Source organism: Gigantopelta aegis, chromosome 3 (assembly GCF_016097555.1).
Source record: "Gigantopelta aegis isolate Gae_Host chromosome 3, Gae_host_genome, whole genome shotgun sequence".
NCBI classification, from domain to species: domain Eukaryota; kingdom Metazoa; phylum Mollusca; class Gastropoda; order Neomphalida; family Peltospiridae; genus Gigantopelta; species Gigantopelta aegis.
In genome coordinates this window covers 81,087,784-81,103,491 of record NC_054701.1, presented here as the reverse complement: position 1 = coordinate 81,103,491, position 15,708 = coordinate 81,087,784, and the positions used below count along the sequence as shown (strand labels likewise).

Sequence of the window (15,708 nt, the reverse complement as noted above, 5' to 3'; positions counted from 1 at the left end):
TTAAGCAATTAAATGAAGACCTATCAGACGTTTTCCCACTATTCAGCTTAATTTCATTAGCTGACAAATTCCTAGCTTTAAGTAGTGAAACCAAGCTTGAGGTGCGTCCTTGAAATAATTAGTTCCTTGAAGCTGCCCAGTAGGGTCAAGAGATGGTGACACCAGTGTTATCAAGCATTTTTATATGGACTTTAATACATGTTTGTCATTGCATGTCAAAAACCATGGTCTGTACTGCACTGTCTGTAAGAAAAGGAAAGGAATATTTAATCAGACTTGTTTCATTTAAGGACAGCTTTTTATATGGACTTTAATACAAGTTTGTCATTGCATGTCAAAAACCATGGTCTGTACTGCACTGTCTGTAAGAAAAGGAAAGGAATATTTAATCAGACTTGTTTCATTTAAGGACAGCTTTTTATCTGGACTTTAATACAAGTTTGTCATTGCATGTCAAAAACCATGGTCTGTACTGCACTGTCTGTGAGAAAAGGAAAGGAATATTTAATCAGACTTGTTTCATTTAAGGACAGCTTTTTATCTGGACTTTAATACAAGTTTGTCATTGCATGTCAAAAACCATGGTCTGTACTGCACTGTCTGTGAGAAAAGGAAAGGAATATTTAATCAGACTTGTTTCATTTAAGGACAGCTTTTTATATGGACTTTAATACAAGTTTGTCATTGCATGTCAAAAACCATGGTCTGTACTGCACTGTCTGTGAGAAAAGGAAAGGAATATTTAATCAGACTTGTTTCATTTAAGGACAGCTTTTTATATGGACTTTAATACAAGTTTGTCATTGCATGTCAAAAACCATGGTCTGTACTGCACTGTCTGTGAGAAAAGGAAAGGAATATTTAATCAGACTTGTTTCATTTAAGGACAGCTTTTTATATGGACTTTAATACAAGTTTGTCATTGCATGTCAAAAACCATGGTCTGTACTGCACTGTCTGTGAGAAAAGGAAAGGAATATTTAATCAGACTTGTTTCATTTAAGGACAGCTTTTTATCTGGACTTTAATACAAGTTTGTCATTGCATGTCAAAAACCATGGTCTGTACTGCACTGTCTGTGAGAAAAGGAAAGGAATATTTAATCAGACTTGTTTCATTTAAGGACAGCTTTTTATCTGGACTTTAATACAAGTTTGTCATTGCATGTCAAAAACCATGGTCTGTACTGCACTGTCTGTGAGAAAAGGAAAGGAATATTTAATCAGACTTGTTTCATTTAAGGACAGCTTTTTATCTGGACTTTAATACAAGTTTGTCATTGCATGTCAAAAACCATGGTCTGTACTGCACTGTCTGTGAGAAAAGGAAAGGAATATTTAATCAGACTTGTTTCATTTAAGGACAGCTTTTTATATGGACTTTAATACAAGTTTGTCATTGCATGTCAAAAACCATGGTCTGTACTGCACTGTCTGTGAGAAAAGGAAAGGAATATTTAATCAGACTTGTTTCATTTAAGGACAGCTTTTTATCTGGACTTTAATACAAGTTTGTCATTGCATGTCAAAAACCATGGTCTGTACTGCACTGTCTGTAAGAAAAGGAAAGGAATATTTAATCAGACTTGTTTCATTTATGGGGAGCTATCACTCTTGCTCCCCCTTACTCCTCTGAGATATAGTTGAAGGAGTAATTTTTAGCTCCCCGAAGCATATAAATTAAAAAGAATCTACACCTAAAACCATAGGCCAATGTCACAAGTATGGATTAAATACACAGAACCAGGTACCACCTGTTTTGCCATGTTATTTATTTATGAGTTTATAGTGAACAAGAATATTATACCATGAGACTGCAGAAGATGATTATAAAAAAGCACTTCATGCGCTCCGGGTGGCCCTTGCCTAAATTTGAAGACTTGCTTGACCATGCATATCAAGACACCAAATAACCATATAGTTTAAAAGAATCTGAGAAGCCAACCTCAACCTGAAAAACTGAGGGCAGTGATTAATTGCTCCCTTAACTTACATTATGGAAAGCCATTTAACTAAATCAGAAATCAGAAATTACACATTTAGCACGTGCATCACACTTAATGCCAGTCATCCACTGCTGAGGAACTTCTGATCAAATCGTTCAGGCTATGTCTGAAAGGATCCTATAATTTTTTGTTAATTTTTGGTTATTAGTTTTGTAAATGTTCTTTGCTATTTTAACCAATGTGTTCATTTAAAAAGATCAAATAGAAGTTAACTTGTTTTAATGAATAGTGGATTAAGTCGGAGAATACACTTGAAAATGTAGATTCATGATTTTTTTTTTTTTTTACACCCCCTCATACATTCTCCAGTACTTATAATACGTACTCCCTACTTGTAACATTCACTGTCAATCTGAAACCTCAATCACATATATTATATTCTACTGTTTTTTTAACTGTTCATATGTGTGAATAAAGGAAGGGTCTCACAATAAGTTATAAGCTTTGGTACACTGAAGTGATCCATATATTTCATATTTTAAATATTAAAATTAACTTGTATCATGTGTTTCTGTAACATATTTTATTAGAAGCCTTTGTTGTAATCGGTTGACATTGCTATAAATAATATGTTATGTTATACATTTCATTGATGCAAAGGCATCCATACCACAATATATTGCAATAACTAGTTTACATAATACCCATCCCCCCTCAAGCAAATACTCTACCACTGAGCTCCATCTGTTGCTTGCATGAACAAAGAGTATTGGGTTATTTTGTCAACTAATGTGTACCCGGTACGTGTTTGCATATATTGATTGTACACGCTGGTGTAGCCAGGATTTTATATAGGGGAAGGGGTACCAACACTGAATCATGTTATGGAGCAACAGAAAAATATATAACATGGTGTGGAAAAAAGAGAGGTGTAATTGGGAAGAGCCATGACACCCATGGCCCCACCTCTGGCTACACTAGTGATTGTACAAGACCCATGGCCCCACCTCTGGCTACACTAGTGATTGTACAAGACCCATGGCCCCACGTCTGACTACACTAGTGATTGTACAAGACCCATGGCCCCACCTCTGGCTACACTAGTGATTGTACAAGACCCATGGCCCCACCTCTGGCTATACCAGTGATTGTACAAGACCCATGGCCCCGCCTCTAGGTGCACCAGTGATTGTACAAGACCCATGACCCCACGTCTGACTACACCAGTGATTGTACAAGACCCATGGCCCCACGTCTGACTACACTAGTGATTGTACAAGACCCATGGCCCCACGTCTGACTACACCAGTGATTGTACAAGACCCATGGCCCCACGTCTGACTACACTAGTGATTGTACAAGACCCATGGCCCCACGTCTGACTACACCAGTGATTGTACAAGACCCATGGCCCCACCTCTGGCTACACCAGTGATTGTACAAGACCCATGGCCTGACCAGTGATTGTACAAGACCTGTGGCCCCAGCTCTGGCTACACCAGTGATTGTACAAGACACAATTTGCACAACAGGTGCGTTTATAACAAGGTATGGCAAGATGACCTTTGAGAGGGTATGACCAAACACATGTCTTGAACGTTAGTTCCCACTTGATGTGGACAGCTGCTACTTAAACCAATATGGCAGCTTACTTCCTGTAATGGAAATAATTTTGTGCTAATCATATCCTTATGAGAGCAAACATGTGTAAGATATCTCCAATAATGGGGATAAGAAGCTTGTCTAAGTGCCTCTTTGATCAGATCAAATGGATGGAGGAGACGGCCATTGATCCACGGCTTGTGTAATGTGATGAGCAAAGTCTGGCCGACCAATTCAAAGAACATTAGTCAAGCGATTGGTGATGATGAAATCGCTAGTTGCTTTCAGTGCAGTTTATTTGTAGCTGATCCATATAACATACATGCACACAAAAACTGTGCGGCTATATGTATGCATGTATATATATTTATTACATATCTATTAAATCTTACTATATAAATACAGTCCTGAATACAAAAATGAAATACACTTTTCCATATTCAACTCAACTGCCGGAACTATGCCGTATTCAACGTTACTATTTATAGCACATGGTTACCAGGAATGCCCTTAGCGATATGTAAACAAAGTTGGTGCTTGGTTTGAATGGCCTATTAAAGCAGTTAACTGTTATGCATGTTTAAAATGCTATTTTCTGGAACATTTGAACTGAAAACAGATGAAAATGGTGATGAATATTTATAATTTAATGAGCGCGATACCAAAACTGGAGATGGGAACACTACTCACCAATGAGCTTTTAATCCACGATTAAGGTCGACAACAGTCACTTTTTGGACCCTTGTTTTGGCTTTGTACACAATAAATAAAACATATCCAACAGTAATTTTGTGATATGATATATTTGACAAAAGGTACTTTTTATTTCTTTCATCTTTTAAAACTTAAAATTAATATTTTGTCCAAAATTATGAAAAATATAAAAATACTGACCTGTAAACAGCGTTGTCTATTTGTTATAGAAATTTGACAGGGGTCAAGGTTAGTAGACTAGTTTTTATTTTAATGTGGCGAAGCATTGTAATAATACAGCTAATTTTTAATTTAAATGACGTCAGTATTCCAATGACGTCACTTTGCATAACCATAAACTGGGTACATGATGTTTCCTTTTTAAGAATATTGGAAAAATTCCAATGCAAAATTGTTATTGAATTTTTTTTAACATTACTAATGCACCTGAATGTGTTTGAACAAAATCTTGTGATTAAAAAATTGTACCTTTTACGAAATATGGAGTTCTAGTGAAATTATAGTAAGATATGCTATATTTATTGTGTAGGAAGCCAAAACAATGGTGCAAAAAGTGACCGTCATCTTTAGCAACAATGATGTCGCATGCACCGTCTCCTCACTTAGAAAACTTGGATGAACTGACAACCGGATTATTCAGTGGAGCGATGATTTATGGAGGCACATTTAATATAAACTTCAGCTTTTCAGCAATGAGTAATTCCATGAACATCAATAAAAACACTGATGACGACAGACATTGAGTGAACAATTCTTGACATTTTTCTTCGTTGATAAAATTGGTGCACTGAAGGTTTTGTGACGTATTACGAGCAAATTAAATATTACATTGTTCGTGAATTTTAGCCATTACATTATCTTTAAAAGGCATTTTAAACAATATCATTAAAATTATAGGTATCTTTTCACTCATTCTTTCTTATTTCTGTTTATTGTTTAAATAGAACTATATTCCTATGTGTAATAATTGGTGGTTCATCGGTCCGCTTAGTAATACAGCTAACCTAGTTGTGTAAATTGAGAAATCCCCATCATTAGCTAGCAGTGTTACAATTTTTTAAATATTACTTGGAAACAAAATTCCAATTTAGGGTATATAATAAATACTTGTGTATTTCCTGCCGTTAAACCCCTCTGCCTGCAGCATCAGGGTTTTCTAGCAGGAAATACACTCGTGGAATACAGAAATCAGAAAACCACATATATGTAGTTTTGTCTATGTATAATCATGATTAAATACTGGTTTTGGTGACAAATCTTTAATGCAGTATCTGTAAAAATATATACATGTATATCTTATTACAGGTCTTAAACTTAACGATGGCACTAAAAGCCTTTGCCATCATTGAGATGTAAATTGCCATCAGAAAAGCTCCTCAACAATGGCAAAATGGTGTACATTATCTGCCAATATTTAACATTTGCACATTTGCAATATGTCTACATACAGAAAAATAATCTTTCAGTCATGTTTATTTGCTGCAAATGTTACTTTAAAAACTGTTTACTATAGGCAGGCTCAAAATTGCCATCGGTGGGCTGTTTTACCCATGGTAATTATTTTTTATGGGAGACAAATTCTTAAGTTTGAGTCCTGAATTAAAGATTCAAAGACAGTGATCTTGGCACATACTTCAGTTAATTGGGCTGTGTACACATCAGTATGAAGGGTGGATGTTTATGGTTTTATAGGGCGAACAAAAAAACTTTAAAAAATATTTTTCTAAAAGTTTTAAAGTGCCCCATACCTGCTACATCAAAGGCTGTGGTATGCTGAAGTAGCTGTTTTTGGGAAAGTACATGTAAAATATCCCTTGATAAGAGTAGCCAGTGAGGTGACGGCTTGTGCAGGTTTTTCTCCCTTACGTTTTAGATCAGATCATATGTTAATATAGTTGTACCGTTCACACACCAAACATACAATCCACTTCAGTATGAATCAAAGAAAGAAAGAAAGAAATGTTTTATTTAACGACTCACTCAACACGTTTTATTTACGGTTATATGGCGTCAAACATATGCTTAAGGACCATACAGATAATGAGAGAGGAAACCCGCTGTTGCCACTTCATGGGCTACTCTTTTCGATTAGCAGCAAGGGATTTTTATATGCACCATCCCACAGACAGGGTAGTACATACCATGGCCTTTGATATACCAGTTGTGGTGCACTGAGTGGAGCGAAAAATAGCCCAATGGGTCCACTGATGGGGATCGATCCCAGACCGACTGTGTTGTACCACTGGGCTACGTCCCGCCCTCTCATTGTGAATTCAGTTGTTGCTACACCATCTTTGGTTATCAAGTGCTTTTAATGTGCTACCATCCCATTGAGTACATTTACTTCAGTTGTTGCTGCACCATCTTTGGTTATCAAGTGCTTTAATGTGCTACCATCCCATTGAGTACCATCCATCCCAATGAGTACATTTACTTCAGTTGTTGCTGCACCATCTTTGGTTATCAAGTGCTTTAATGTGCTACCATCCCATTGAGTACATTTACTTCAGTTGTTGCTACACCATCTTTGGTTATCAAGTGCTTTAATGTGCTTCCATCCCAATGAGTACATTTACTTCAGTTGTTGCTACACCATTGTTACCATCCCATTGAGTACATTTACTTCAGTTGTTGCTACACCATCTTTGGTTATCAAGTGCTTTAAACAGTACATTACTTCAGTTGTTGCTACACCACTTTGGTTATCAAGTGCTTTAATGTGCTACCATCCCATTGAGTTTCAGTTGTTGCTACACCATCTTTGGTTATCAAGTGCTTTAATGTGCTACCATCCCATTGAGTACATTTACTTCAGTTGTTGCAACACCATCTTTGGTTATCAAGTGCTTTAATGTGCTACCATCCCATTGAGTACATTTACTTCAGTTGTTGCTACACCATCTTTGGTTATCAAGTGCTTTAATGTGCTACCATCCCATTGAGTACATTTACTTCAGTTGTTGCTACACCATCTTTGGTTATCAAGTGCTTTAATGTGCTACCATCCCATTGCACCTCCATATGTGGAAGTTGGGATACGGTTGTAATCACAGACATGACATCATATGAAAACAATGATACAATCACAGACATGACATCATATGAAAACAATGATACAATCACAGACATGACATCATATGAAAACAACAAGACTCTGTCCTAACCATAGTTAGTGTGCGCAAGCCAGTTTGCTTCAATGTGCTTTCATGCCTGGTGGGTCAATGGGTAACATCATGGAATCCACTTCTAGTTCAAAGCTCATCATTATGCATTAATATGTATTCAGGAAACCGAATTTGGTGTGTCAACAACATTAAACACCAGACAAATGTGCTGAGAATTGATGTTAAACAATTATTTATTTATTTTTCTTCCTACTCCTTTCAAGGAGAGTCATATAATAAAAACCTAGCAAAAAACACATCCCCTTTTACGCTAATATCTAAAGGAGGCAGAATTTAGATCAGTCAGTTGTGTGCTTGCTTGAGGTGCTATTGTTACAGGATCGAAACTCCTCGGTGGATCCATTTCTTTCTCGTTCCAAGCAGTGCGCCACAACTGGTCATCTAGTCAAAGGCTGTGGTATGTTGTTTCCTGTTTGTGGAAAAGTGCATATAAAAAATCCCTTGCTGCTAATGAAACAATGTATAGTGTGTTTCTTCTGATGACTACGAGTCAGAATTACCAAATGTTTGACATCCAATAGCCGATGATTAATAATTTATCAATGTGCTCTAGTGGTGTCATTAAACAAAACAAGCTTTTTAGCTTTCATGTAGTCATAGAATATAAACTGAGTGAAAAACAAAATCCCCTTTTTACACTAACATAAAATATAGCACCAAGTGACCTGTGTACCAGACAACAGTAATGTGGTAAACATGAAACACAAGTAAATAAAATTATCCAAATACTGTTATTGAGTGTACTTGATGCACCTACCTTTAATAATAGGATCGGGTTACTGTACTGTAATCATTAATTTTTAGCTCTGCTTTGGTAATCGGCAGCAGAGCTTTTCTACTGTCCAGTGTCAACCATCAGTAATCCATGTGTCATCTGTCTATCCATCAATCTTTCCTTGAAAGTCTATCTTCTCCTAGAGTTTTTAAATTAAATTCTCCTGTAACTTGTACAATGACTCCCTGGGGCTGTCTCCACTAACAAATGGACAGATATTTTGGACATTTTGAATTTAATTTTCAAATTTTTATTATATATAAAAAAAATTTAGATTGACAATTTGAAAGTCTGTCTTCTAGAGTTTTGATCAAATAGTTCTGAAACATTGTACTATGATTTTCTTGGGCAGTCTCCAGAAATTAATAGAGAGATATTTTGGAAATTTTGAATTTAATTTTTATTATATTTTAAAACTTTAAATAGAAATTTAACAATGGACATTTGAAGTCTTATGTTTTTTCGCAAAATTGTGGTTGAATAGTTCTGAAACTTAGTACACTCATTGTTTGGGCAGTTTCAATATAAGCTAATAGAGAGATAGTTCTGAAATTTTGAAATTTTGAATTGTTATTCAATTTTAAGTTTTAAATGAAAATTTAACATTGAAAATATGACAGTCTATTTTCTTCTAGAGTTTTGACTGGATAGTTCTGACAGTCAGTATATTAATTCTTAGAGGCAGTCTTCACAAACAGATAGAGAGATATTTTAGAAATATAGAACATTTTAAATTTTATTAAAATTAAAACATTTTAAAACAAATTTAGCATCGAACATTTTAAAGTATTTATGAACTATCATCTTATAGAAGCAAAATTTAAAAATTAAACAGCAGGGCCCATATTTTCGAAGCTATCTTATAGTGCTACAAAATTGTAAAACCATCATAGGTTTTGACGTCACTACAGTACACCCCATAGTGACGTCATAGCTTATGATGGGTTTAAGATTTTGTAGCACTAAGATTGCATTGAAAATATGGGCCCAGAGCTCTTGGTCAGTATGCCTCTTGTTATCATTTAGGATGTCATCTGAAAATGTCTTTAATTGGTACAACAACCGGCCACGGTGGCGTCATGGTTAGGCTATCGGTCAACAGGCTGGTAGGTACTGGGTTCAGATCCCAGTCGAGGCATGTGATTTTTAATCCAGATACCGACTCCAAACCTGAGTGAGTGCTCCGCAAGGCTCATTGGGTAGGTGTAAACCACTTGCACCGACCAGTGATCCATAACTGGTTCAACAAAGGCCATGGTTTGTGCTATCCTGCCTGTGGGAAGTACAAATAAAAGATCCGTTGCTGCTAATCGGAAAGAGTAGCCCATGAAGTGGCGACAGTGGGTTTCCTCTCAAAAAATCTGTGTGGTCCTTAACCATATATCTGATGCCATATAACCGTAAATAAAATGTGTTGAGTGCATCGTTAAATAAAACATTTCTTTCTTTCTTTCTTTAATTTGAACAAGATCCTCTTCATCTAAAAAGGTATGGTGAAGTGTCTTGTAAACAAATGACATGCTACATCTAATTGTTTACTTTACAGAAGAAAGAAATGTTTTATCTAACGACGCATTCAACACATTTTATTTACGGTTATATGGAAGGAAGGAAGGAAGGAAGGAAGGAAATGTTTTATTTAATGATGCAGTCAGCACATTTTATTTATGGTTATATGGTGACGGACATATGGTTAAGGACCACACAGATATTGAGGGAAGAAACCCACTGTTGCCACTTCATGGGCTACTCCTTTTTTTTCGATTAGCAGCAAGGGATCTTTTATGTGCACCATCCCATAGACAGGATAGCACATACCATGACCGTTGATGTACCAGTCGTGGTACACTGGTTGGAGCAAGAAACAGCCCAATAGGTCCACTGACGGGGATCAATGTTTACTTTACAAATGTCCATAACTATTTTGGTGATGGTCTGTCTATACTAGCTGTCAAGAACTCAAGACATTTATTGTCTTTTTCCAAACATCAAACTGATATTTCTGATTCTGGATTGATCATAAATTGTATGACCAAAAGCAATTCTTGACATTTATATTTTAAAAATATATGGGATATGGGCAAGTGTCATGCAGGATTGTTCCATATTATCATTTAGCTTTTCTAAAAAGCAAGATGGCTGTAATGAATAGTTCAGTGGTATGGCACTTTCCTGACGTGTGACTGGTCACAGGATCAATCGCCCTTGATGGACTGAGGCTTTTTTTTTAACCATGACAACCCATGTCCAATAACTGGCACATTAAAGGCCATGGTATGTACTGTCCTATCTATGGGAAACATGTGGATTTTGTTATTTTGTTAATAGGAGTAGTCTGTTTGGTAGTAATGGGATTTCTGTCTTTCTATGAATGAAATGTAAAAATTAACATATATTTTTTTTAAATTTAGTATAAGCATGCTTGAAATGCTGTGGTATGTGCTGTGGAAAGTGCATATAAAAGATCCCTTGCTACTAATAGAAAAAAATAGCGGGTATCCTCTGATGACTACAAATCAGAATTAACAAATGTTTGACATCCAATAGCCGATGATTAATTATAAGCATGGACCGTAATAGCACAGGCCACTCCTATTATCAAAATATTAAAATACATTTTCCCATAGATAGGACAGGCACCAAATGCCCTTTTTTATAATATGTTCAGTGTTGATTCCTTTTCTTGTAGTATATAATTCATGTGGGACATGGGGGTGACCATGCATAGCTTGAACTGGCTTGGATATTAGGCCCATATCATTTATTCATTCATTCATTTGTTTACACAATACAGTTGTGTATTTGTTCATTTACCAATTGTTCAATCACAGATATTTCTCAGTGTTGCAGTATTGTTAGTGAAACTAGCAAGTTGACACATGTTCAGGCATCTATTAATGTTTTTTTTTTAATTTGCTCATTCATTTAGTATTCAATCATTGTTCATTTTCTGATGTTTCTATTTGTTCCAGTATTAGCAGAGAAATTCTACCAAGGTGACAAGTGTCTATTTATTACTAATTAAAAACCCTCAAACTATTCTTTCATTTCTCATTGCTCATTTAGTGTCCCGGCACCATATAACCATAAATAAAATGTGTTGAGTGCGTCTTTAAATAAAACATTTTCTTCCTTCTTCCTTGCTCATTTAATGATGGACAATTTTTTGTTGTTGCAGTATTAGTAAAGGAATAATAACAAGGTGACTTTAAAAAACAACAAAAAACTTTTCATTCATTGCTCATTAACTGATGGAATTTTGTTCTTCATGCAATATTAGCAAATCTATCCTAAAAAGATGACAAGTGTCAACTATATTTTTTTAATTCATTCACTGTTCATTTATCATTCACTGTTCATTTATCATTCATTACTTGATGGAATATTTTTTGTTGCAATATTGGCAAAGGAATCTTACCTAAAAAAAAGTCCATTTACTGATAGAAGTTTTTTTCTTGTTACATTGTTAGCAGATGTATCTTAACAAGGTGACAAATGTTCATTTATTAGTATTTATTCATTCTCTATGCATACATCGTTCATTTACTAATGGAAGTTTTTATTTGCTTGGTGCAGTATTACCAGAGGAGTGACACATTTTTATTTAAAATTTTTTATTCATTCACCATTCATTGTTCATCCCCTGATGGAAGGTTTTTCTTGTTGCAGTATATACTAGAGGCACCGTAACAAGGCGACAGTAGAGGTGAAGGACATTGCAGGGTATCTTATAAAAGTTTGTTTTTCTTGTTGCAGTATTACCAGAGGAACCGTAACAAGGTGACAGTAGAGGTGAAGGACATTGCAGGGTATCTAATAAAAGTTTTTGTTGTTGTTGCAGTATTACCAGAGGAACCGTAACAAGGTGACAGTAGAGGTGAAGGATGTTGCAGGGGATCTGATGCAGGTGAAGAACCAGCTTGACGTGATGCTGCAGAAGAAAATAGATGCTGTTGAGGTGAGACATAGATGTGAGGAAATGTGGAATGGATGAATGGATGGGTGGGTGGGTGGATGGATGGATGGATCTGTGGATGGATGGATGGATGGATCTGTGGATGGATGGATGGATGGATCTGTGGATGGATGAATCAGTGGGTGGGTTGGTGGATGGATGGATGGATGGATGGAAGGATTGAAGGATGGATGGATTGGTAGATGGATGGATGGTTGGGTGGGTGGATGGATGGATCAATCGATCGATTGGTGGGGTGGATGGATGGGTGGGTTTTGGGTGGGTGGATGGATGGATGGATGGATGGATGGATGGAAGGAATGTTTTTGACACACTCGAAACATTCTGTTACAATAGTAAACTAAGGTAAGATGGGGATGTACATAAAACAAACATCCAGTAATGTCCCTCTTTGGAGTATTTAACTTAGTAGGCAACACAACACAAAATAAGAGCATTCAACAATTATCTAGTTTTAACCGGCCTCGGTGGTGTCGTGGTTAAGCCATCACACTACAGGCTGGTAAGTACAGAGTTCGCAGCCCAGTACTGGCTCCAACCCAGAGCGAGTTCTTAAGGGCTTAAAGGGTAGGTGTGAGGCCACTACACCGTCTTCTTTCTCACTAACCACTAACCAACTTACAAGTAAACTACTGTCCTTGACAGACAGCTCAGATAGCTGAGGTGTGTGCCCATGACAGCATGCTTGAACCTTAATTGGATATAACCACAAAAATAAGTTGAAATGAATGATCTAGTTTTCAGCATATGCTGAATAAATGAAATATATATTTGAAAAGTCATAAAAAGCTGTAAATTACAGGATTAAATATGTATGTAGCAATCTGTAGAACTTAAACTTTAAATTATACAAAGTCAGAGCACAGGAGTATGAAAAAGTGGCCTGTTAGACAAGTGTCTGATTTTACTAAATGTTAATACTTTTTCTGGCCATGTTCTTTGGTGAAAAATTCTTAATAGTTCTTAATACTTTCAAAATCAAGATTCTACATTTATAGTTTTTCAAATGTTTTGTCCGATGTGATATTGGTTAGTCTTGAAGACAGTTGGGTGCTTAATATACTACTCAAAAGAATTTAAGGGTCAGACGATATTTTCGACATTATTTTCTGAATGTCAATTATATTAGCTAGACCATAATGTCACGCATGGTATTGTTCCATTTTGACGAAAGTGGGTCTAAGCAACCCATAAATGAATTAAAATCCACTGTCATTGACACTGTCGACTAGTTCTAATGGCGGAAACATGCTTACATTTGCACGTAAATTAGGGCGAAAGCGAAAGGTCTGCTAAGTGCCCATAACTTGCTTTTTCACAAAGCGCTTCATTTGCACGCTTTGCATGTGTATTCCATGTTCCCAATGCTGAATTTCCATATAATTGGAGCTTGCGTTCGTGTATGGTGCACACTCCAAATTCGACAATGGTACGACATCAACTGACTATCGAAGATCGAGGAAGGGCTATTGCTTGGCTTCAGGATGGCAATACGCAAAGAAATGTTGCTCTGAGACTTGGTGTCAGTCAGAGTGTCGCTGGCCGACTGTGGCAACGGTACCAAGCAACAAATTCTGTTTGAAATCGTCCACGTTCGGGAAGACCCCGAAGCACTACAAATAGAGAGGACCGCTACATCACCAATATGGCTCTACGTCAACGCACAACCACTGCATGCCGATTACGTGACAATCTGCGGACTGCGACTGGAACTCGAGTGTCTGATCAAACCATACGCAATCGTCTGAGAGCCAATAATCTACGCTGCTGTCGCCAGGCTGTTCGACCACCACTCCTACCACGTCACAGAACGGCCAGACGTCACTGGTGTACACTTCATCTGCGGTGGCAACGTGTTCAGTGGGGTCGAGTGATGTTCACTGATGAGTCCAGGTTTAGTCTCCAGTTCAACGACGGTCAGGTTCGTGTCTACAGACGTCCTGGGGAGCGCTTCGCTGACGTTAACGTTAGACAACGTCACCGGTTCAGTGGTGGCAGCGTCATGGTGTGGGGCGGCATCTCTATCCACCACAGGACCCCCTCTATGTGGTGGATGGCAATCTGAATGGAATCCGCCATCTGAATGAGATTATCCGGCCGTTGGTTCTCCCAGGCCTTCAGCAGATTGGCGGAGGGGCAGTTCTGCAGGATGACAATGCCAGACCCCACCACGCCAGGGTGGTAACGGACTTTCTCAGACAACAAGTTATCACCAGGATGGATTGGCCAGCATATTTGCCTGACTTGGCCCCAATAGAGCACGCCTGGGACGAATTAGGCAGGAGAGTTCGGGATAACCATGCCCCTCCGGCCAACCTTCATGATCTGGGTCAACTTCTTATGGCAGAGTGGCAGGCCATTCCCCAAGAGTTCTTCAGACGTCTGATCAACAGCATGAGGCAACGATGTGTCGAGTGTATTCGCGCCAGGGGTGGATTCACACACTATTAAACGAATGTTCTAATGTGTAAAATCCATGTTTGACAAACTTCAACTTTGACAGCATGTCATGTGACTTTCTTGTATACAGTGACGTTTATTTGTGGGTTTTTGTAAATATGGAACAATAAATTAAATTTTTGGTGTAGCTTACATCATCAATCTAATACACTCTGAAACTTATTTGGTTATAAATTGTTGACCCTTAAATTCTTTTGAGTAGTATATATAATATAAGTGCTTCAATGTGTTCTGTATCGGTAAAAAGTTAATTGCACCACTAAAGCAAACAGTAATTAATCATCGACTGATGTAAGTGAAACTATTGATAATTCTTCAGAGGAAACCTACCTGTTTCCATTGGGAGCAAGGGATCTTTTATATGCACCCACACCACAAACAGGACAGCACATACCACATCTTTTGATATACCAATAATGGGGCTTTGACTGGGATGGTAAAAGCCTGCATTTAGTGGTGCTGAAAACAAAACAAAATTTAATTTTATGCAGGTTGTGTTGTGTGTGTGTGTGCACGTGTGTGTTGTGAGTGTGTGTTGCAAACAGATGGTTAACGGATTTCTGTCAGTTTTGTATTTTGTAAAAGTGATGCATGGCATGCCTGTGCTGACATTGTGAGGATATTAAACGGACGATGAATTGCACTGGACATGCTATGTCGTAATCTAGTCTGGTGGCCTCTCTCATCGTGACCGTAATCGTATATGTTACTTTACTTTATTAGCAAGCAGTTAATCAGAGAGTGACGTTATAAGGCCAGCCAGGAAAACAGTGTTGCTTTGCTTATAAGACACCACACAACCATTTGTTGTGTTGTTACTACTTGTAGCAGCTTTATATAGTCCATGGAAACAGTGTTACTTTGCTTTTAAGGCACCATATACAACCATTTGTTGTGTTGTTACTACTTGTAGCAGTTTATTATAGTCCATGGAAACAGCGTTACTTTGCTTATAAGGCACCATACAACCATTAATTTGTTGTGTTGTTACTACTTGTAGCAGCTTAATGTAGCCCATGAAAACAGCGTTGCTTTGCTTATAAAGCATCAC

At 37.3% G+C, this 15,708-nt stretch overlaps 1 protein-coding gene across 1 annotated transcript in view; it reads left to right on the top strand.

The window, feature by feature from the left end:
* Window positions 1-11,943: 11,943 nt before the first annotated feature.
* Window positions 11,944-15,708, top strand: part of LOC121368880 (voltage-dependent calcium channel subunit alpha-2/delta-3-like) — a 70,597-nt gene continuing 66,832 nt past the window's right edge. The window contains exon 1 of the mRNA XM_041493638.1: window positions 11,944-12,179. Within this exon, the coding sequence (XP_041349572.1) occupies window positions 12,123-12,179 (57 nt within the window). The 5' untranslated portion in view covers window positions 11,944-12,122. The remainder of the gene's footprint in view (window positions 12,180-15,708) is intronic.